This window comes from Dipodomys spectabilis, unplaced genomic scaffold, assembly GCF_019054845.1.
Source record: "Dipodomys spectabilis isolate Male_0828 unplaced genomic scaffold, ASM1905484v1 ptg000258l, whole genome shotgun sequence".
NCBI classification, from domain to species: Eukaryota; Metazoa; Chordata; class Mammalia; order Rodentia; family Heteromyidae; genus Dipodomys; species Dipodomys spectabilis.
In genome coordinates, this window is record NW_024870935.1 from 1,793,559 (window position 1) to 1,817,006 (window position 23,448).

The 23,448-nt window shown below is 48.0% G+C and overlaps 1 protein-coding gene across 5 annotated transcripts in view; it reads right to left on the bottom strand.

Annotated features, from left to right (window-relative positions):
• The window catches only part of Pwwp2a (PWWP domain containing 2A), a 34,981-nt gene that overhangs the window by 10,795 nt on the left and 738 nt on the right, over positions 1-23,448 (bottom strand). For 2 of the 5 annotated variants that reach the window (XM_042699570.1, XM_042699568.1), the window contains one exon: positions 1,248-3,817. In XM_042699570.1, coding sequence (XP_042555504.1) covers positions 2,179-3,817 — 1,639 coding nt within the window. In that variant the 3' untranslated portion in view covers positions 1,248-2,178. Of the gene's footprint in view, positions 1-1,247; positions 3,818-23,448 lie in introns of those variants that run through there. The other 3 variants (XR_006150709.1, XM_042699571.1, XM_042699569.1) reach the window with 3 other exon arrangements.

Sequence of the window (23,448 nt, forward strand, 5' to 3'; positions counted from 1 at the left end):
CTTCAAACCCACCTGCGATGCTGAGATTACAGGCAGGCAACACTACATTCTGTTGAACGTTGTGCCCCACAATCAGTTTATTTCCTTTTTTTACAACCTCATGGCTTCTGAAATGACCCAAGTCTGGCTTCTGCCACACTTTGGTTAAGTGTGTACTTACCAAAGCACCTGGCTGTATTAGCAATCTCCATGTTAAAGCCGCTATTACGGGAAAAACCCACTCGTTTCTTCACAGAGCGAGATCGCTCATTCAGGTGACTTTTCAATCTCCCCTAAGTCCAAAATTACTTAAATGAACAAATTCATTCATCTAAAACAGACACTCAAAAAAAAAATCTCTGTATAATAATTTTAAAAAAAACCTCCCTCGAACCCATCCATTGCACTGACTTCTTTCAACCTATCAGAACCAGTAACTTTAAAACAGTTTCTGTTTGCAGGAAAGAATATGTTCAAGTGAAACACTTTTATTGTGTGTTTATTAAAATCAAAAAGCATTGAGTTACCCACAAGACACTTCTACATACTGTGTGTGAGTGTGTGTGTGTGCACGTGCATGCGCTGGTATTGGGGCTTGAACTCAAGGTTGTGTGCTGTCACTTGGCTTTTTCCACTCAAGGCTGGTGTTCTACCACCAGTTCCAATTCTAGGTGCTTGAAGCAAGGTCCAGCTTAAGGAAGTTGTCAAACACTATGGATTCCCAGCCTGTATTCATGTTTAGTTTCACAGTAATGTGTCTTTCAAATTGTATTACTCAGAAATGCAATTGTAATGTGATCAGTAACACAACTGCTTAAGAGTTTTTAAATGTCAACTTGAAATCATCTATAATTTAGGATACACAAATTTAAATTCTGGGTAAGAAACTAGCCACCCTGGGCAACTGGAAGACAGCACAAAAACTGCTGACTGAGGAACCGAGTCTTCAGGACAGATGGGCATAAAGACACAAGCTAAGTCACTAGAAGCTGTGCCGCGTTGGCACTGCAAGCGAGGGACTGCGCTTTCCCTAGTGCACACAAGAGAAGTCCATGAGCTGTGTAATAAAGGGATTAAGGCTGAAGATGATAAAAACAGAGCTGCGTTCTAAGTGCGCGGCTCCACAGGGCTCGTGGTTCACCTGTGTTCTCTCGGCGAGCAGAACCTAAGGTTCAACCGCCTCAACACTCAACACTATTACAAGAATAATTTCCTCCCATCTTGAAATTTTTCAAAGCTTTTTGAGAAACACACACAAATAATTTGGATTTAGTTGATTTTATTTACAATTTTTTGTTTTCTTTTTTCTTTTCTTTTTTTTTTTTACATTTCAGAGCATCACACAATTACATTGTTTTCTGACCTGCAAACAGATACCTTATTTCCTTTTAAATGATCAAATTAGGTAACATCCAAATGTAACAATTACACGTGACAATTAATTCCCAAAGTGTAATTTCCTAGGACATATCCTAAGGACTTAGGAACAGCCAGTCAGGAAATTTGACCAAATTTAGCCGTGTACAGTGTGTGCAAACAAAACCTATCTAACCCAACCAGAGACGTGAAAATCTGTTATACCCCGCACAAAAGAAAGTGGTGATGGCTCGCACGTGTCATGAGTTTGACATGACGGTTTCCGATGCCAGAGGCAGGGCGGTTGTTTGTAAACAGCGAGCCAGTCAGTCAGTCAAGAAGGCTGCGGCCAGCGCTCCACCACTGCGTGCAGAGGGAGGCTGTGTCTCTAGTTCGTCCATAGCCACTGCTCAGCCAGCGCACCAACCCTACCTAGAAGCCTGGACACCCAACCAGGGTCACACTGGGACAGGCAGTCATTCTACAGCTGGGTAGCTTGTGTGTTGTGTGTGCACAGATACACACAGAGTGTATCTGTACACACACAGGATCGCAGTTTCGGTTGAGGCTATGGCTTTTATGTCTTCAGGTGGTTCTTGGATTCCAAGACTTTTGGGAAACACTGCCAACAGTCTCCCTCCCTCGCGACAAATAAAAATGATCTGTGTTCAGTTGAAGTGTAAAACTGGCTAGAAGGTAGTATAAAAAGCCGGCCGGGCGAGGGCGGTCTCCCCGCCCTGCTGGGCCGGGCTGGGCCGGGCCCCTGCGGAGAAGCCATTCCTCACCGGGCCGGGCAGGCCTAGGGCGCCTTCCCGCGGTGCTTGCCTACCTGACTGTCCATGCTCACGTTTCAAACTGGGTCAACAGAGCCCGCACCTCGGGGGTGAGCTGCCGGGCGGCCTTGGCCGCCTCTGTGATGGCCTTGCGGTACAGGCCCTTTCTCTTCTTGTTAAAGCGCGCCTGGAAGTTTTCTAGGAAGGGGGAGAGCTGCGACAGGGCGAGGGAGGAGGTGGTGGGGGACCCGAACCAGGCGAGGCGGGCCTCCTGGCGGGCCAGCAGGCCGTTATCGCGGCGGCTCACCGTGATGGTGAGGATGCGGGCCGGCCACCAGGGGAAGCCATAGATCTTGGCCCAGACAATGTCCCCCACACACAGGGTCCTGCCATCGGGTGTGATGCACTTAGAGACGGTTTTGGAAAAGATTCTCATTTTCAAGGAATGGCTGGGCTTTGCCTTGTCTTCCTCCGGGGCGGCGGCGGCGGCGGCGGCGGGCGGCGCGTGCACGCCGCCGGGAGGAAAGGCAAAGCTCTCGGAGGAGCAGCTGGCCTCCGAGCTGGAGGACTGCAGGTCGTCGGCGCTATCGAGGCTGCACACCGAAGCACTGCACGAGTCGGCCGGCTTCTGGTGCAGGGTCACGAACACCGCGAGCGCGCCCTGGCCGCCCCGCGCGCCCAGCGTCCGTGCGGGCTCCCGCGCGCCGGGCACGCGCGCCTGGCCGGCCGCCGGGCCCGCCTCGCCGGCCCGCGGGCCCGGGGCGCGGGGCCCGGGCTGGGGCTGGCGCGGGCGCGGGCGGCGCGCGGGACTCTCACCTGCTGCGCGGGAGGAGGAGCAGCGCGCCGGCGGCTTGGGGGCCAGCTTGCCGCTGCGCACGCGCTCCAGCCCCGTCTTCAGGGAGGAGTCGTTCTCCTCGTTGCGGTAGCGCTGCGGTTTTAAGCGCACGCGGGGCGGCAGGGCGCCCGCGCCGGGGCTCTGGTAGCGCCGCGAGAGGTGCGCCTTGGCGTGCGCGCCCCGCGAGGTGGACGACTCGCTGGGCTTCTTCTGGGCCTTCTCCTTGGCCATCTTGAGCACCTCGCGGGCCTTGGCGTGGTCCATGTTCTTGCTCTGCAGCACCTTGGCGGCGGCGGCCGCCTGCGCCGGCACCCGCACCACGCGGGCGCGGCCGGGGCCCAGGCCCGGCACCTTCACCACGGCGCCGCGCCGCGGGCCCTCGGCGGGGCCGCGGCCGTCCACCTTGGGCTCGCCCTTGAGCTTCTTGCCGGCCGCGGCGGCGGCGGCGGCGGCGGCGGCCTCGCTGCGGCGCTTGCGCTCCTCGCAGCGCGCCTGCGCGTGCGCCTGCGCCTGCGCCTCGCCCGCGCCGCGCCGCGCCTCGCGCCGCTCGGCCGCCACGCTGTTCTTGCACTTCTCGCACAGCACCTGGCGCGGCCGCAGCTTGATGGCGTTCATGATGGACGTGGGCTCCTCGCGGTACAGCTTCCGCTTGGGCCGCTTGATCTTGCGCGGCGGCGGCTGAGGTATGGACTGGTTGTAGGTGTCCCTGATGAACAGCGGCGGCGGGTACGGGGCGCCCTCGTGGAAGAGCGGCGGCGGCTTGCCCGTCCAGCCCAGCGCCGCCTCGGGGCCCGCGCCCGGCGCCCGCGGCTCCGGCCGCTCCTTGGACTCCCTCCGGGGGAACACCGTCACCGGGATCCCGTGGGGCCCGAACCTGGGGAGAACGGAGAGAGAGCCGTGAGCCAGCAGCGCCTCCGGCCCGGCGGGCACCTCCCACCCAGCCAGCGGCCCTCCGGCGCGGCGGCGCCCCGCGTGCACCGGGCCTGGCTCCGGCCCCCAGCGCCTCCTCCGCAGCTGCAAATGGCTCAGCGCCTGCCTGGAGCTGACGGGCTGAGGGCCGCGCCCGGCCCTGAGTTCAAGCCCCACCACCGACAAGAAAAAGAAAAAGCTGCCCGGGCGGGCGCCAATGGCTAGCACCCGTGATCAATGAGGTTACACAGCAACCCTCGCAGCTCACGGCCCAAAGCCGCACAGTGACACCACAGCCTAAGAACCTCATCTGTAAAGTCTGCAAGTGGAGCTGTGGCTCTGGCGGTTGTCTGCTAGCACTGAGCGGAAAAGCCAAGCAGGAGCGAGCCCGGAGCCCAAGCCTCAGTGCCAGCACGCACGCGCTCACACACACACACACAATACTGGGCAGCTTATACAGATGTCATATATTGCTGTGCAACAGTATGGTGTGCAACTCTTTCAGTAAATGTAACTACAAACATATACACACTACATAATACATAAGCCTCACAACAACAAACACGGTGAAACACGCTTGTAATCCCAGCGCTCAGGTGGCGAAGGCAAGAAAACTGCAAAGCCAAGGAAACTACGGCACGTGAATTTGAAGCCAGCCTGAGCTACAGAGCAAGACCCTGTTTCTTTTAAAAAGAGAAAACTAGCTGGGCGCTGGTGGCTCACGCCTGTAATCCTAGCTACTCAGGAGGCTGAGATCTGAGGATCCCAGTTCAAGGCCAGCCCGGGCAGGAAAGCCCCTGAGACTCCTATCTCCAATAAGCCACAAGAAAATCAGAAGTGGCGCTGTAGCTCAAGTGGTAGAGCGCTCGCCTTGAGCTGAAGAGCTGAGGGACAGCGCCCAGGCCCAGAGTTCAAGCCCCATGACTGACAATATAAATAAATACAAATAAAAAGAGAAAGCTGAGCTGGGCACTGGTGGCTCAATCCTAGCTTCTCAGGAAGCTGAGATCTGAGGATCGCAGTTCAAAGCCAGCCCAGGCAGCAAAGTCCATGAGACTCATCTCCAATGAACCACCAGAAAACCGGAAGTGGTGCTGTGGCTCAAGTGGCAGAGCGCTCGCCTTGAGGTGAAGAGCTGAGGGACAGCGCCCAGGCCCAGAGTTCAAGTCAACTTTAAAGAAAAAAAGAGAGAAGCCAAGTGCCAGGGACATCTGAGAACTGAGTATCATAGTTCAAAGCCAGCCAGAGCAGGAAAGTCCATGAGACTTTTATTTCCAATAAAGTACTCAGAAAAAGCTGAAAGTGGCAATGTGCCTCGAGTGGAAGAACGCTTGCCTTGAGCACAAACAGGCTCAAGGACAGCACCCAGGCCCTGAATTCAGGTCCCAGGACTGGCCCCAAGTCCTCAGTCAGGTAGAGCCCCTCCCCTCCAACACTACGCAAACGTTTGTAGAGTTTTGTCTGCCTCAGAGCTTGGATTCTCTAAAGTGTCATCAAGCACCCATAAAAGTCCACAATAACCTTGATGAAAAAAGAATACTGAGGTTAGGTACCTAACCGCATTAGAAAGTCAACATGAACCAAGTATCTGATTCTAGTTACCTAAAAACATGGCTTCAGAAATTCTTTGCGGGACTACCACGAACCAACAATTACCTCCATCATTTATAAACCAGAAAGAAAGAGAAAAGCCTGGGGGAGGGGGAGATCGGAAGGGGAAACAGGAAGAAGAGACATTCTCCTCAGTGTCAGATTCAGCAGAAAAGCATCACAGCTGACACCTGCGTGTGCTGTTTGCACACTGACCTTCAGCCCCTTTTTAGGAGGACAGGACAAGGCCAGTCCTGTGTTCTGTGGAACTTATCTAAGGAGAGACCACTATTTCTATGAAACTTACTGCTTCATAAGTGCCCACATCTACCAACGGCTCAAGAACAGAAATGCCCTCCCTCTTTTTTTTTGGTGTCGGTTGTGGGGCTTGAACTCTGAGCCTGAGCGCTGTCCCTCAGCTCTTCAGCTCAAGACTAGTGCTCTACCACTTGAGCCACAGCGCCACTTCTGGTTTCTCATAGACTTTCCTGCCCTGTCTGGCTTTGAACTATGATCCTCAGATCTCAGCCTCCTGAGTAGCTAAGATTACAGGCATGAATTACAGTAGCTAAGATTACAGGTGCCCAGCTCCTTCTTATTTTCAACAGGAATAACTAAAACAGATGAAAGTTTGGTTTGGTTTTTGTCTGTCGTGGAGCCTGAACTCGGCCAGGGTGCTGCCCCTCAGCTCTTCAGCTCAAGGCTAGCTAGCACTCTACCACCTGAGCCACAGCACCACTGGTGGCTTTTTCTGCTTATGTGGTGCTGAGGAATCGAACCCAGGGCCTCATGCATGCAAGGCAAGCACTCTACCACTAAGCCACCTTCCCGGCCCATTTGGTTTTTTCTTGAGACATGGTCTTGCTATGTAGCCCAAACTGGCCTTAAACTTTTGAGCTGTCTTGCCTCTGCCTCCCAAGTCCTGATTACAGGCACATGCCACCACCATGCGTTATCCATCTTAGTATATGAAACTGCTCACTGATCTCCTGCCACTGAACCTTCTACTTTCCACAGAAAGCAACTCTTGATAAATAGGTTAATAATGTTGTGACATTTCTCTTGGCTAAAATTTACTTCAGTCATTTTGCATTATTTTAGTCACTATAGAGTTCTCTTTATCTCTTTAACTTTTCTTCTCAATGTCAGACAATTACTTTAAAGCTGGTATATCAAGTTGTAGAATCTGATATGTTTACCCTAGAAGTTCAACAAAACATTTATTATTTCACATCTCGATTTTTTTTTCTTTGCCTTTCCCTCATAAACATAAAAATACTCAAGGGCTAAGTATTTTGTTCTGCAGGATTGGGGTCAACCTGGAGCTATTCACATTCCCAAAAATGTTCTTAATAAGGAGGTACTTAACTGCTTGGTGATGGATAGAAGCCGGAAGATGGGAAGAAAAGTTTAAAAAAAAAAAGGCAAAATGGCAACTTTGGGTAGAGACTCGCTAAATACAAAAGTAATTTTAAAAGTAAAACATCCTTAAGGAACTAAGGAGAGGGGCAAGACAAGTGAGCACAGTCAAAGTTAGATTTGCATATGAGAATAAAAGAACAACTGAATTTGTTGAAATCACTCTTTGAAACAGGGATGGGAGGGATGGGGAAGGGAGACGGTTTATAAAAGGGGGAATTTAGACCGGTGCCAGTGGCTCCTGCCTATAATCCTAGCTACTCAGGAGGCTGAGGTCTGAGGATCACAGTTCAAAGCCAGCCCAGGCAGGAAATCTCCAATTAACCACCAGAAGACCAGAAGTGGCGCTGTGGCTCAAATGGTAGCGCACTCACCTTGAGTTGAATAGCTGAGGGACAGCGCCCAGGCCCAGAGTTCAAGCCCCATGACTGACAAAAAGGGGGGGGGGGGTGATCAGGATGCAATGTAAGCACGGATGAAATGGCACAATGAAACCATCCTGGTGCAAGTAAGGCACACATAATCAACACTTTTTTTTAGTGGGATACTACTTTTACAAAAATACATTCAGCATCCTCAATCATCCAGGAAGGTAACAAATGAGAGGGTTCACATGGCCTCACTCACACACACAAGAACATTTCCCTTGCAGCCAGGGTGGAGGCTGGCTGTGTAAATTTCAGTGTGCTTCAGAGCAACAGTAAGGAACTGTGATGCTGCTGCTCTGGTAATTCTCAAGTGCACTCCTCAGGAAGCGGCGCTGTGGCTCAAAGTGGTAGAGCCCTCGCCTTGAGCTGAAGACCTCAGGAACAGCGCTCAGGCCCAGAGTACAAGGCCCCCAATTGACAAACAGAAAAAAAACAATGTACTTCACAAGTACTCCCCATATGCTCAAAAGTTTGAAAACTACTAACCTATGAAGCTGCAGCCTTCCTAAGACTATAAAGTATTTCCCTCTAACAGCCTAACTTCTCAACTTGAACAGTCTGGAAATCTTCATCACAAAGCCCTGGAGGAGGGCTTGCAAATGGAGATTTCTAGATTCTCCCCCACACTGAGCCCCAAGGTTCTCGACAATGATCCTGGGGTGAGAACTGTTACGGGCATCACTCTAGCTTTCTTTTACACAGACTTGGTCAGTGCTGGCCAGAGCAGCCTCCACTGAGAACTTTAGTGATCAAGTACATAAGTAAAAGGCTTGAGCTCTTTATGAACTTCTTACAAGTACTCCAGACTCCGAGAACTGACCGATCGGATCTGCTTTCTGTCCCCACCTTTCTTAGTGACTCACTCTGAGGCAAGATAAACTGAGGGAAATGAGGCCAGGTGAAGGCAACTCAGATGCATGGTATTTAGAAACACAGAAGTGCTGCTGTCTTTGCTTCAAAGAGAACAGGATGCATTCCTTCCCGAGAGATGTAGATCTCACCCCAAGAATTAATATTTGTCTGGCAGGATGTAGGCCATCCTAAGAAAAATGCTTCCCCCAAAACCTAAGCGACCTCCTCCCCAAAATACAGACAACACAAAATAAAAAATTAAATAAAAAAAATTCTGACAACAATCTGAAGTTTAAGGATCTGTTTCATGGCAGGATGCATTCTTACCTGAAAAGAATGCCCAAAACATCCAGAAACAAAGTAACACCAAGAGTGATTAGAGCAAAGACAAACACCTATCTTTGCATAAGGTCTTCCGCCTTTTCCATAATAAAATAAAATACCCCGAGACCAAAGAGATGTGCGTCCCTCCGCTAGAGGGCCGCACTGTTAGAGGGTGCCTCCAGTTTTTCTGGTTTTTTTGTCTGCTTGCCTGCTTGCATATGTACTCAATAAGGCTCTGCCCAGTTTTCTTACCATTGTAACTTGTCCAGAAATTCTTATTCTGGGATGGAAGTCAAGGATCCAAAGTTGAGGAGAAACTTAGTTTAGAGAAACTTACAAACCCTAACCTGTATCTGATGACAATTTGAAGCCGTCTGCATTTTCACCTACTACAGAACAACTCTGTCTAGAGGCACTGCTCCATGATGGGACACACTGAGTGTGTGCAGGCTCTAGGAATTCCATCTTCAATATACATGCACACACTCACAAAATATGCCAGCAAGCCAGGCGCCGGTGGCTCACGCCTGTCATCCTAGCTACTCAGGAGGCCGAGATCTGAGGATCACGGTTCAAAGCCAGCCCCAGCAGGAATGTCCATGAGACTCTTAACCCCAATTAACCACCAGAAAACTGGAAGTGGCCCTGTGGCTCAAGTGGTAGAGCACTAGCCTTGAGCTGATGAGTTGAGGGACAGCGCCCAGGCCCAGAATTCAAGCCTCACCACCGACCACAAAAAAAAAAAAAAAAAAAGCCAGGTATTATTTGCATTTTTAATTCCAGCACCTAAAAGTCATAGATTGAAGCCAGGTTGGGCAGCAAAGTCCATGGAACTCTTACCTCCAATGAGCCACCAAAAATGCCAGGAGTTGTAGTTCAAATGAGCCTTGAGCATAAAGTTCCTGAGTTCAAACCCAGGACCGGCCCAAAAAAAAGTCTGAAAAGCTGCAGAGAATGTAGTTCAGTGCTAAGCTCTTACACCAATATGTAAATAAATGTACATACAAAGACGCAAGAGACCTCTCTGTACTTTTTTGTTGCTGTTTACAGAACTGAGGACTGAACTCAGGGCCCTGAAGGGGGTCTTCCAATGAGCTAAATCCCACCCCCCTTCTCAAATACTATTTTTGCAACTTCCTGTGACTAGGAATTATTTAAAATTAACTTTTTTCTTGGTTGTGCACTCAGGACCTGCGCACTGTCCCTGATCCTCTTTTTGCTCAAAGCTAATGCTCTACCACTTGAGCCACAGTGCCACTTCTGGAGAGAGGAATCTCACAGAGACTTTTCTGCTCAGGCTGGCTTCGAACAGCAATCCTCAGAGAAATCAGCCTCCTGAGTAGCTAGAATTACAGGTGTGAGCCACCTGCGAGTAGCTAAAATAAACGTTTTGAAAATAGCTATCGCCTCAACGAAAATAATAAATGCCAGTAAGAAGGGAGAGGAGGGGCTGGGAATGTGGCTTAGTGGTAGAGTGCTTGCCTCCCATGCATGAAGCCCTGGGTTTGATTCCTTCCTCAGCACCACATAAACAGGGCAGAAAGTGGTGGTGTGGCTCCAGTGGTAGAGTGCTAGCCTTGAGCACAGAGAGGCTCAGGGACAGTGCCCAGGCCCTGAGTTCAAACCCAGGACTGGCGCGCGCGCACACACACCCACACACAGAAGAAGAAGGGAGAGGAAAGGGGTCAGGAAGAGTGACAGAGAAGTGAAGCTGATCAGGACACGTTGTGTGAAAATGTCACTATGAACCCTTCTCCCTTATACAACTAATGTTTGCTAATAAAATTTAAAAAAAAAAAAAAAAAAGAATTTAAGCCAGGCACTGGTGGCTCACGCCTGTAATCCTAGCTACTCAGGAGGCTGAGATCTGAGGATCACAGTTCAGAGCCAGCCAGGACAGGAAAGTCCATGAGACTCTTATCTCCAATTAACCACCAGAAAACTGGAAGTAGTGCTGTGGCTCAAGTGACAGAGTGCTAGCCGAAGAGCTGAGGGACAGCGCCCAGGCCTAGAGTTCAAGCCCCCAACCGACAAAAACAAAAATTTAAAGTGCAATATATGCCAAATTTTGAGGGGTGACAATACTGGAGTTTATCAGTTCCTGTGTCAAGACAAGAGATATGACATAATGCACATAATGCAAAAGTAAGACAAAATGTAAGTCCAATCTAAACTGCTATGGTTACAGAAAGTATGGACACGTCTAGTATTTGGGTTCTATTTAGGACTGAATTGTACTGATAAATTATCTTGGCCAAATGAAAGGGCCTTTATTTGCCTACTGGCAAATAAAATTATAGTGTTTGCTCAAGATTTCTAGTGTTATAATCAATGCTCTACTTACATATGCATCACTGCTACTGCTGCTCAGGGTGAAGCTGGCAAACACTGGCCAAATTCCTTTCCAAAGGAAAACACCAGACAGTAACTGAAATGTTTACCAATAAGCACCCATTTTAAGCCGGACATATTTCTATTTTGTGTCACTTACTGTTAAAAGTTTTGCTTTTTAAAGTCAGGGACTTTACTTGAACATAGAGCAACTTCCAACAGCTCAACTCTGACCTAGGGCTCTATTTCCTTTGGATTTACTCACTGCACCAAGGCTGAACTGATTTCCATTTTTTTCCCTCCAACAGTGACAGAATTCTTTTTAAAATACTACACAAATATAGTGTCCTCTTTAAGTACTATACTCTTTAAGCAAGAGACCCTCTAAGGAATTACCTGCACAGAATTAAACAAGCCTCCGAGGTTAGGGTGAATAGGCCCAAGTGCTCTGGCTCTACCAATTCCCCACAGCCAACAGATCAATACAAGATAAAAGGAAACCCTTTCCTACAGACAGCAGGAAAAAATTAAATGCAATTGAACACTTGAAAATACCCACTTTTTTATATTTCAAGCAATGTTCTAAGACACTGTCTCTGCACTTACCAAGAGGTTCAATCCTAAGAGGGAAAAGAAAAACTGAAGCCATATTTTCTGCTGTGGTATCAAAATTTAAATTCAGGGAAGTGGCGCTGTAGCTCAAGTGGTAGAGCGCTCGCCTTGAGCTGAAGAGCTGAGGGACACGCCCAGACCCAGAGTTCAAGCCCCACGACCGACCAAAAAAAAAAAAAAAAGAAAATATTATTTAGCCGGGCGCTGGTGGCTCACGCCTGTAATCCTAGCTACTCAGGAGGCTGAGATCTGAGGATCGCGGTTCAAAGCCAGCCCGGGCAGGAGAGACTGTGAGACTCCTATCTCCAATAAACCACCAGAAAACCGGAAGTGGCGCTGTAGCTCAAGTGGTAGAGCGCTCGCCTTGAGCTGAAGAGCTGAGGGACAGTGCCCAGGCCCAGAGTTCAAGCCCCACGGCCGACCAAAAAAAAAAAAAAAAAAAAAAAAATTTAAATTCAGGACAAATGAAGTTAATTTTGTTGTTGTTGTTGTTGTTGGTCGTGGGGCTTGAACTCTGGGGCTTGGGCGCTATCCTTGCACTCTTCAGCTCAAGGCGAGCGCTTTACCACTTGAGCCACAGCACCACTTCCAGTTTTCTAGTGGCCTAATAGAGATAAGAGTCTCATGGAGTTTCCTGCCTGGGCTGGCTTTGAATCATGAGCCACCAGTGCCCAGCTTAAATGAAGTTAATTCAACAGCTGCTAAGTGTGACGTAAATTCTTGCCATAACCACACATCTATTCATTTAAAAACTAACAAATAGAAGTAGCTCCCCAAGAATCCACAGACAATTGACTGGACAAAGAACATGTTCTGTTAGCAACGCTGGTGGCTCACATGTGTAATCCTAGCTACTCAGGAGGCTGAGATCTGAGGATGACTCCAGTTAACCACCAAAAAGCCAGAAGCGAAGCTGTGGCTCAAGTGGTAGAGAGCTAGTCTTGAGCAAAAGCAGCACAAAGACAGTGCCCAGGCCCTGAGTTCAAGCCCCAGGACACACACACATACACACTTACAAAGGCTTGTGTCACATGCCACAAGACAGAGATGAGCCTTGAGGACATTCTGCTCATCTGAACATCCAAGACGAGCTCCTGAGGCTCAGTGCTATCCCACCACCCATCACCTTCCAGTTTCCCTGGCTTACGGGATCCTGTAGATTTTAGTTTTTCTTTATAGTGACTGTTGTAAATGTTACTAATTTAAAAATAAGGCTTTTGGGGAACCAGTGGCTCACGCCTGTAATCCTAGCTACTCAGGAGTAGCCCTGAGATCTAAGGATCACAGTTCAAAGCCAGCCCAGGCAGGAGGAAAGTCCATGAGACTCTTTATCTCCAATAAACTACCAGAAAACCGGAAGTGGCCCTGTGGCTCAAGTAGTAGACCACTGGCCTTGAGCAGAAGAGCTCAGGGACAGTGCCCAGGCCCTGAATTCAAGCCCCATGACCGACAAAAAAAAAAACAAAAAACAAAAAACACCAGGCAGGGAAGACAAATCCATGAGACTCCAATTAACCAGCAAAAAGCTGAAAAAGGAGTTATGGTTCAAGTGGTACTATTTCAGTCTTTTTTTGTTTTGTTTTGTTTTGTGTCGGTCATGGGGTCTGAACTCTGGGCCTAGGCGTTGTCCCTCAGCTCTTCCACTCAAAGCTGGCGCTTTACCACTTGAGCCATAGCACCACTTCCAGCTTTTTTCTGCTTATGTGGTGCTGAGGAATCGAACGCAGGGCCTCATGCATGCGAGGCAAGCACTCTACCACTGAGCCACCTTCCCAGCAGTATTTCAGTCTTGATGGAAAATAGTAAGAATATGAGGCCCTGAGTTCAAGTCCCAATGCTGGTACAGACGCACACTCATATAAGTAAACTTTATCATAAGTATATACAAAAAAATGTCATAAATATACACAAAAATATGTATTAGCTGGGAAGGTGGCTCAATGGTAGAGTGCTTGCCTCTAAGTATATATTCAAATATATGCGGTTCATATATGGGGCACTCCGTGGGGGATCTCAGATTATATCCTCCAGGATAGGGGTGGAGTGACTGCCTGTCAAGCTTATAGAAACAGAAGAGGGCAGCTGTGAGGGAGTGAGGGGAAAGGTAATGGGGGGGAGCACAGAAGAGGTATGGGAAGCTGGTGTTTAATGAGATGAAAAATGCTTCGAAGTCTACCTCATGCATACTTAATACTACTGAGTAGTACACTTAATGGTTAAGGGACACATTTTATTTATCTTTTTTTTGGGGGGGGGGGTCCGGTCATGGGGCCTGAACTCTGGGCCTGGGCGCTGTCCCTCAGCTCTTCAGCCCAAGGCTAGCACTCTACCACTTGAGCCACAGCACCACTTTCGGCTTTTTTTTTCTTATGTGGTGCTGAGGAATCGAACCCTCAAGCATGCAAGGCAAGCGCTCTACCACTGAGCCACTTTCCCAGTCCCACATTTTATGTTTTTAAAGGATTAATGCATATCTACTGCATAGACAGAGTTGGATGAAAAGGATGTTTGCATGGTAGGACAAGTCAGGCACCAGTTTCATGGAGGAGAAATGGGACTTGAGGAAATGAAGATAAGCCACCTGAGAACACTCCCAGTTCCTAAATCAGAGTAAAATCAGACAAAGCCAGAGAAAGGCCAACGACTCCCGAACTTCTCTGTAGCTCAATGTCACAAATATTCACGGGAGAAGGAAAAACAACTTGAAAGGAAAATGTTGTTGGAATACTGCTGAACTAGGGATGCAGATGAGAGGAAGGAGCTTTGACCAGCTCCTGCACTGAACGCTACCAGGGCTGTGAAAGAAGTATTCCAGCTTGGGAAATAAATGCCCAAGTACAGAGGAATAAAGAGCAGAATGGTGTCTTCAGTCAACTGCTGAAAAGGTCATGAGGGGAAAAAAACAAAAGGCTAACCTAAAGAATATTAAAAGTAATGACATGACATACAAAAAATTAATAGTGACTTTACAAGAATTCAGTAATTTCAAAATAAAATATTTTAAAGTGCTGTGTTGGAGCTGGGCGCCAGTGGCTCACACCTGTAATCCTAGCTACTCAGGAGGCTGAAATCTGAAGATTGCAAAAAAAAAAAAAAAAAAAAGCCAGCCCAGTCAAGAAAGTTCATGAAATTCTTATCTCCAATTAACCACCAAAAAGCCAGAATTGAAGCTGTGTCTCAAATGGCAGAACACCAGTTGAACACAAAAGCTCAGGAACAGCGCCAAAATGCTGAGTTCAAATCCTAGAACCGGCATACATATATCCTTACACACACACACACACACACACAGAACTACCATATTGGGCTAAGAATGTACAAGGTGTGTTAAGAATGTGCAAGATCCTAGGCCAAGTGCTGGTGGCTCAGCCTGTAATCCTAACTACTCAGGAGGCAGAGATCTTAGGAACACCATTTAAAGCCAGCCCAAGCAGGAAAGCCGTGAGGCTCTTATCTCCAATAAACCTTTCAGAAAACCAGAAGTAGTATTGTGGCTCAAGTGGTAGAGCGCTTGCCTTGAGCTGAAGAGCTGAGGGACAGTGCCCAGGCCCAGAGTTCAAGTCCCACAACCAACAAAAAAAAAGTGCAAGACCCTGAGTTTGAGATCAGCACAACACCTACACACACACCCTTCGAGGGCACACACAGTGGTAATAATTTTTTTTTAAGTTTTCAGTCAGTCCTGGGGCTTGAACTCAGTCCTGGGGCTTGAACTCAACTGTCCCTATGCATCTTTTGCTCAAGGCTAGCACTCTACCACTTTGAGCCACAGCTCTACTTCCAGTGTCTCGTGGACTTTCCTGCTCCTGCCCTGACTGGCTTTGAACTGTGATCCTCAGATCTCAGCCTCCTGAGTAGCTAGGACTACAAGTGTCAGTCACCAGCGCCCAGCTACAGTAGAAACCTTAAATGCAGTGTGTTTCCATTTCTACACAATCTCTAAGCAGGTGTGTACAAGAATTTCCCAAGTTTAATGACACACAATTATAATTTCAGTACTCTGGAGGCTAAGAAAGCTAAAGCAACAGGATATTAATTTTGAGGCCAGCTGCCTGACCTACAAAACAAGACCCCATTTCATAAACAAGCAAAGCTCTATGCCTCCAGTCTTATGCTATTCCTTGCAAAGCATTGTAAAGATGCGGATGCTGCTGTGGGTCGCAGGACGTAGAACTGAGGTCAAGTGGATACTGAAGACAACCCTGACTCCAGGAGCTATTGCCACATTCTTCTCAATTCCAACACTTAGTATCTATTTCACAAAAGCAATAATACTATGTAGCACTATGTGTCATGCTATATGAATAAGATACATACATATATATATTATCATAGCAACTAGTACAGTATCACTGTCTTATTTTTTAGTATTATCTGTGGTACTGCAGATTGAACCCAGCACCCCCTGAGCATTAAGCATGCACTCCACTACAGAACTACATGCCCAGACATTTTAAAGAAAAAGGGTCACGCCTGTAATCCTAGCTACTCAGGAAGATGAAGTCTGAGGATCTTGGTTCAAATTCTGCCCTGGGCAGACAAATTCATAAGCTTCTTTCTCCTATTAACCAGCAAAAACAAGGACTGAAGGTATGTCAAGAGGAGGATCCTGGGGCTGGGAAGATGGCTCAGCGGTAGAGCGCTTGCCTTGCATGCATGAGGCCCTTGGTTCGATTCCTCAGCACCACATAAGCAGAAAGAGCCGGAAGTAGGGCTGAGGCTCAAGTGGTAGAGCACTTAGTCTACAGCTGAAGAGCTGAGGGACAGCTCCCAGGCCCAGAGTTCAGGCCCTATGACTGACAAAAAAAAAAAAAAAAGAGGATCCAGCTATGAAAGAAAGAAAAAAAAAAAAACAAGCAAAAAAGCCCTGAGTTCAAGCACACACAAAAGTCTATTCATTTTACAGCTGAAAAAACAAAGCACAGAGAAGGTAAGTGACCTTCCCAAAGTCACACAGTAAGTCAGAGAATCAAGAAATAAATAAATCCAGGCAGTCCAGAATCCGCTTCTTAACCACTGTCCTCCCTCATCTCCAGGTATTTAAGCTTTCCTCTACCTCCACGTTTCTAAGGTGGCAAGGAAGCTAGTAAAGCCAACTCACTTTTTCAGTGGATTCAGAACTCTCCAGTTTTAAGAAGCACCATGGTCCAGTACACCAACCTTTGGACAATGAAATAAAAGGAAAGCACACCCCACAGAATCTCAGGTCATGTCAGGTTTTACCTAGACAGGAAAGGAAAGCTCAGCTTGCAGAGCTTTTTGGATTTTGGAACTGCAGTTAACAAACTTGATGGATCTCATCAACACTATAGACAATATGGGCTGGGAAGGTGGCATAGTCGTAGAGTGCTTGCCTAGCATGCACAAGGCCCAGCTCCAAAATCAGAAGGACAATCTGTGGAGCGCACACATGGCTGAGCAGAGAAAGAGACAGGACAGACTAGTAGTGGACACCAGGAATCCTAAAGCAGCTTTCCAAGTTCAAGGGCTACCTGGCCTATGCACAGAGAGACCCTATTTCAAAACAACAACAAAAAGACAATGCTAACTATGAAATGAAGATACCAAGACAAAACTTCTAAAAATTTAACTACCACACTGGGCACCGGTGGCTCACACCTGTAATCCTAGCTACTCAGGAGGCTGAGATCTGAGGATGGTTCACACCAGCCTGGGCAGGAAAGTCTGTGGTGAGACACTTATCGCCAATTAACCACCAGAAAACCAGAAGTGGTTCTGTGGCTCAAAGTGATAGAGTGCTCCCCTTGAACTGAAGAGCTCAGGGACAGCGCCCAGGCCCAGAGTTGAAGCCCCATGACCAACAAAAACAAAAATAAAAAATTAACTACCAGCTGCCAGGTCCTGGGGGCCTTATACCTGTTAATCCCAGCTACACAGGAGACAGATGCGTAAGAGCCTCAGTTCAAAACCAGCTTCAGCAGACTGAGACACTCCTCCTCCAAAATAACCAGCAAAAACTAGGGCTGGAGGCATGGCTCAAACAGATCAGTCAGGTAAGCAAGCTGAGCAAGTGCAAAGCACTGAGTTCAAACCCAGTAATACACACACACACACACACACACACACACACACACACACACACACACACACACACACACCTACCTTCCAGAGAGGGCTGAAGAAAAAAAAAATGAGAACATCTTCATCTTCTGACCATAAAGCCATTGAATCTTTTTTAGTTAATTCAATCACAAAACTACAGTCAGAAGGAAAAACGAGTTTGAATAGCAATGACTTAGATTTTAAGTACACAAGAGTACCTTTAAACAATCCTTTAGAAAACTTTATTTGCACAGCAGAGTAGGAAGAGCCGAGTTGTAGACACGTGTCTGTGGGCGTACATGAATCCCCAGGCCTGATGACCCAGCCTACACAGATCTGTACAGTATTTGAATTACTTAACCCCCAGTAAATTCCTTTTAAAATAACCATCCAAGAGATAAAAGAGTCAACAGTAAGCAAACTATTCCCAAAATCAGACAAATCCTGATTTCACTTTTGTAGACACTTGTAACATTTTTGCACTTTATATTTGAAACATATTTGAATTTTCCCCAAGGAAACAAATGTTGGCATAAAAACCTTTTTAAAAATTACTAATGTGCCAGGCATGGTGTCTCACGCCTGTAATCCTAGCTACTCAGGAGGCTGAGATCTGAGGACCGAAGTTTGAAATACAATTCAGTCAGGAAAGTCCCCGAGACCTGAGACTCTCATCTCCCAATTAGCCACCAGAAAACCAGAAGCACAGCTATGGCTCCAAACGGTAGAGGACTACCCTTGAGTAAAAAAGCTCAGGGAGGGGCAGGGAAGGTGGCTCAGTGGTAGAGCGCTTGCCTTGCATGCCTGAGGACCTGGGTTCGATTCTTCAGCACCACATAAGCAGAAAAAGAAAAAAGCCAGAAGTGGCGCTGTGGCTCAAGTGGTAGAGCACTAGCCTTGAGCTGAAGAGCTGAGGGACAACGCCCAGGCCCAGAGTTCAGGCCCCACGTCCGGACCCAAAAAAAAAAAAGCTCAGGCACAGGCCAGGTACCAGTAGCTCACACCTGTAATCCTAGCTACTCAGGAGGCTGAGGTCTAAGGATCACAGTTCAAAGCCAGCCCAGGCAGGAAAGTCGGTGAGACCCTTATTTCCAATTAACCACCAGACAACTAGAAGTGGCACTGTGGCTCAAGGGGTAGAGTGTTTGCCTTGAGCTGAAGAGCTCAGGGACAGCATCCAGGCCCAGAGTTTAAGCCCCACAACCGACAAAAAAAAGCTCAGGTACAGTGCCAGTCTGAGTTCAAGTCCCACAACGGACCAAAAGAATTAATAATGTGCTACATTATTGAATTACAGGCTCACACCTATAACTCAACTTATTCAAGAGACAGATATGAGAATCACAATTTGAAGCCAGCCAGGAAAGAGTAATACACTTATCTCCAATTAACCAGAAAATGGAACTGTGGCTCAAGTGGTAGGGCACCAAGCTTGAGCAAAAAAGGTAAAGAACAGTGCCCAGGCCCTAAGTTCAAGCCCTAGTTACAGTGGGCTTATGCACACACATTTTGTGTGGGGCACTTGTGGCTCATGACTGTAGTCCTAGCTATTCAGAAGGCTGAGATCTGAGGACTGCGGTTTGAAGCCAGACCAGGCAGTCAAATCCAAAAGACTATTATATCTCATGAAGTCAAATCAAGACTCTTATCTCCAGTTAACCAGCAAAGGACAGAAATGTTAAGAAGTGTGACTCAAGTGGTAGTAGCAGAGCACTAACTGTGAGCAGGATATCTTAGGTAGGGAGGTCCTGAATTCAAGATTCTGTACACACACACACACACACACACACACACACACACACAAACCATAAAAAAGCAAAGCCAAGAACCCTTTTGAAAACTAAAGAAAGGCACTTACACATTGACGTTTCCCAACTGTTAATTTCTAATTATCTCACTGAGCAGTCAGAAGCAAAACAGACAGCACAGGTCCTTGAATATTCAAGCTAAAGAAATGGAGTCTCCAGGCAGCACAGCTATGAACTTAACTAAAGCAATGTTTGGGCTGAACACTGCTGGCTCACACCTTCAATCCTATCTTCTCAGGTAGAGTCTAGTTCAAGGCCAGCCCAGGGACTTGAGTCCTTAAAACTCTTATCTCTAGAATCCAGCAAAAATCCAGAGGGAGGCATGGCTCAAATGACCCAGCACCAGCCTAGCACTCTAACTCAAACCCCAGTATCACAAATTAAAAAAAAAAAAAGATCTACTACAAAACTCAAGACTCTGTGTATTATCCCATATGGCCACTAAAGTTGAAAGTGGCACTAAGTCTTAGAAATACACAATTCTTTTTGCTTGCAAGGAAACTCTCTAACTGGGAAGGTGGCTCAGAGGTAGAGCGCTTGCCTTGCATGCTCGAGGCCCTGGGTTCGATTCCTCAGCACCACATAAGCAGAAAAAGCCAGAAGTGGCACTGTGGCTCAAGTGGTAGAGCACTAGCCTTGAGCTGAAGAGCTGAGGGACAGTGCCCAAGCCCCAAATTCAGGCCCCACAACTGACCAAAAAAAAAAACAACAAACCCTCTAGCTCAACTTTAATATGACTGAAGAAAAAGTGTAAGTTTGAGGATCTAATAAACTTGTTTGAATCCTTACATTAACTGGTAAATTAAATAAACTTCAATTTCCTGCTGTATCAATGAAAACTACCACCAGTTATAAAGACTAATGCATGTGGTACAATGTCTGGCACAAAATAAGCACCCAATAGGAAACTTTTGTTATTTTTACCTAGAGGAATAATTCAATGGCCAATTCAAACAGGAGAGAAATTATTTTTCCAGTGCCTGATGGCTAGTGTGGAGTGGAGTCTTAGCCTGGTACAGTCTATGATAAGTATGTTGTGGGGCTGGAGATACAGTTCCGAAGCAGACAACTGCAACCTCAGCTACTCAGGAGGCTGAGGTAGGAGAGACAAGGTAATGGCTTCGTGTCAACCTGGGAAACCTAAGGAGCCCTGATCTCTTTAAAAAAGAACCAGAAAGGGCTGGGAATGTGGCTCAGTGGTAGAGTGCTCATCTTGCATGCATGAGGCCCTGGATTCGATTCCTCAGTACCACATATACAGAAAAAGCTGGAAGCGGCACTGTGGCTTAAGTGGTACAGTACTAGCCTTGAGCAAAAAGCTCAGGGACAGTGCCCTGAGATCCAGGTTCAGAACTAGCCAAAAAAAAAAGAAAAAGAAAACTCCTCCCACAAAAGAAATCAGTTTACAAGAAATACGTGTTAGCAAAACAGACCAAAAATCAAAATTCAAAATCCCAATTCTCTACCAAAGAATTAAAAAAAAAAAAAAGACTAAGAAGGCTGGAGGCATAGCTCAAGTGGCACCTACCTGGCAAGTGCAAGGCTGAGTTCAAATCCCAGGTATCCACGGGGGAGGGAAAAAAAGCCGGGCACCCATGGCTCACACCTGTAATCCTAGCTACTCAGGAGGCTGAGATCTGAGGATCGCAGTACAAAGCCAGCCTGGGCAAGAAAGTCCATGAGACTCTCATCTCCAATGAACCACCAGAAAACTGGAAGTGGTGCTGTGGCTCAAGTGGCAGAGCACTAACCTTGAGCTGAAGAGCTGAAGGACAGTGCCCAGCCCAGGCCCAGAGTTCAAGCCCCACGACCAATAACAACAACAAAAAGTGAGTGTCTCCAAGAAAGAGAGCACTTATACACTCCATTTCCACAACAACTTACCTGGCAGCACCCTTCTTTTGCAGATTTGAAATCCAGATTCTCACAGTCACTGGCCTCCTCTTCTGTTTGTTTCAATAGCATACACACTAGTGTCTCTCTCACTATTAAACCTGCTTTTATTAGCCAGGTGCCAGTGTCTCACACCTGTAATCCTAGAGCTACACAGGAGGTTCAGATCTGAAGATCACAGCTCAAAGCCAGCCAGAGCACAAAGAGACTCTTTCTGAGTCTCCAATAAACTACCAAAAAAGCTGGAAGTAGGCTGTGGCTCAAGCACTAGAGTGCTAGCCTTGAGCTGGAGGGCTGAGGAACCAGCACCCAGACCCTGAATTCAAGCCCCAGGACTGGCACTGGCACACACCCACACCCACACCCACCTCTCACTCACATAAAATCCATTAGAAAGCACACTTGTCTTATTCTGCTTTCTCACTGTGAAAACAAACATGCAAAAAAAACTAGCCTTGGGCTGGGAAGGTGGCTCAGTGGTAGAGTGCTTGCCTTGCATGCATGAGGCCCTTGGTTCGATTCCTCAGCACCACATAAGCAGAAAAAAAAAGCCAGAAGTGGTGCTGTGGCTCAAGTGGTAGAGTGCTAGCCTTGAGCTGGAGGGCTGAGGAACAGCGCCCAGGCCCAGAGTTCAGGCCCCACTACTGGACCAAAAAAAAAAACAAAAAAACTAGCCTGAAGTTACTTGAAGCACTTCAAGATTGGCTGGGAATGTGGCTTAGTGGTATAGGGTTTGCCTAGCATGCATGAAGCCCTGGGTTCCATTCCTCAGCACCACATAAACAGAGAAAGCCAGAAGTGGTGTTGTGTCTCAAGTGCTAGCCTTGAAAAAGAAGTGTCCAGGTACTAAGATCAAGACCCAACAACAGCAACAAAGAACTTCAAGATTAAGGCTGGCACAGGTGGCTCACACCTGTAATTCTAGCTTCTAAGGAGGCTGAGAATGTGGCTTAGTGGTAGAGTGCTCGCCTTACATGCATGAAGCCCTGAGTTCGATTGCTCATTACCACATACACATAAAAAGCCAAAGTGACCCTGTGGCTCAAGAGCGCTTGCTGTGAGCAAAAGCAGCTCAGGGACAGAGCCTAGGCCCTCAGTTCAAGCTCCACAACTGGCAAAAAAAAACTAATGGAGCTGGGCACCACTGGCTCACTCCTATAATCCTACTACTCAGGAGCTACTCAGGAGGCTGAGATCTTAGGATCACAGTTCAAAGCCAGCCAAGTAGAAAAGTCTGAGAAACTATCTCCAATAAAGTACTTGGAAAAAGCCAGAGAGTGGTGCCATGGCTCAGGTGGTAGAGTGCTAGCCTTGAGCTAGCACTCTAGGCTCAGGAACACGGCACTGGCTGAGTTCAAGCCCCAGAAAAAAATAAAAGGAAAAACCTAAGGATTTCAAGCCCCACGTCTGACCTGTGAACACACACACACACACACACACACACACACACACACACACACACACACACACACACACACACACACACACACACACCTCACCTCTCCAGTTGGAAACACTCCCTTTCCTTTCCCTCTCCCACCAAACTAGAGGATGAATTTTCAGAGGGGTTCCACCCGCCCCACAGGTTTTCCCACGTGGAAAAGGCCGCCACCACCTGCCGTCCGGATGGGAGGGCCTGGAGTGGCATGCGCGACACACACTAAAATGGCAAGAGCCATTTCCCCGCAGGTGAGAGACACGGGCCGTGTGCGCCCCACAGAAGGGAGAGCCGTGAATGCGAGTCTCTGCACTTCCTATCTGCAAAAGAGAATGGAAAGGTTAACTCAACCCTCGGGATGGCTAACAAGATCCTCTTTTACTGTTTGGTTCTGTTTCGTCCGCGGGGCCGGTCCACAACCTTTAACGTTAACTCGGAAGATTCGAAGTAGGGGCCGCGAGGCCCTCGAGAGGCGAACGTCCTGGTAAGTCAACCCCCGAGTGGAAACTTGCATCCAAGAGTTTAGGGCTCGCCAGGCCCGGCCCCCCCCTTTCTCCCACAGCGAAGGCCTAAAGAGACACAACCTCATCTCAAGGTCTAGGGTCCGTCCCAACGCACCGAGGGAGAAAGATCGAGAAGAAACGCGCCGCCGCCTGACCCCGAGGCCTTCCCGGTGGGGTTGCGCCGCCCCCCCCCCCACCGCCCCGCAGGGAATGAGTTCCCGGGGTTCAGGAAGTGGCAGGTAATCTCTTGGGGAACCCCCCACCCCGCTCCGCTTGCAGGTTCCTCCGAGGACACACGGACCCCCCAGCTCTCACCCCCCCCCCACCCCGGCGCG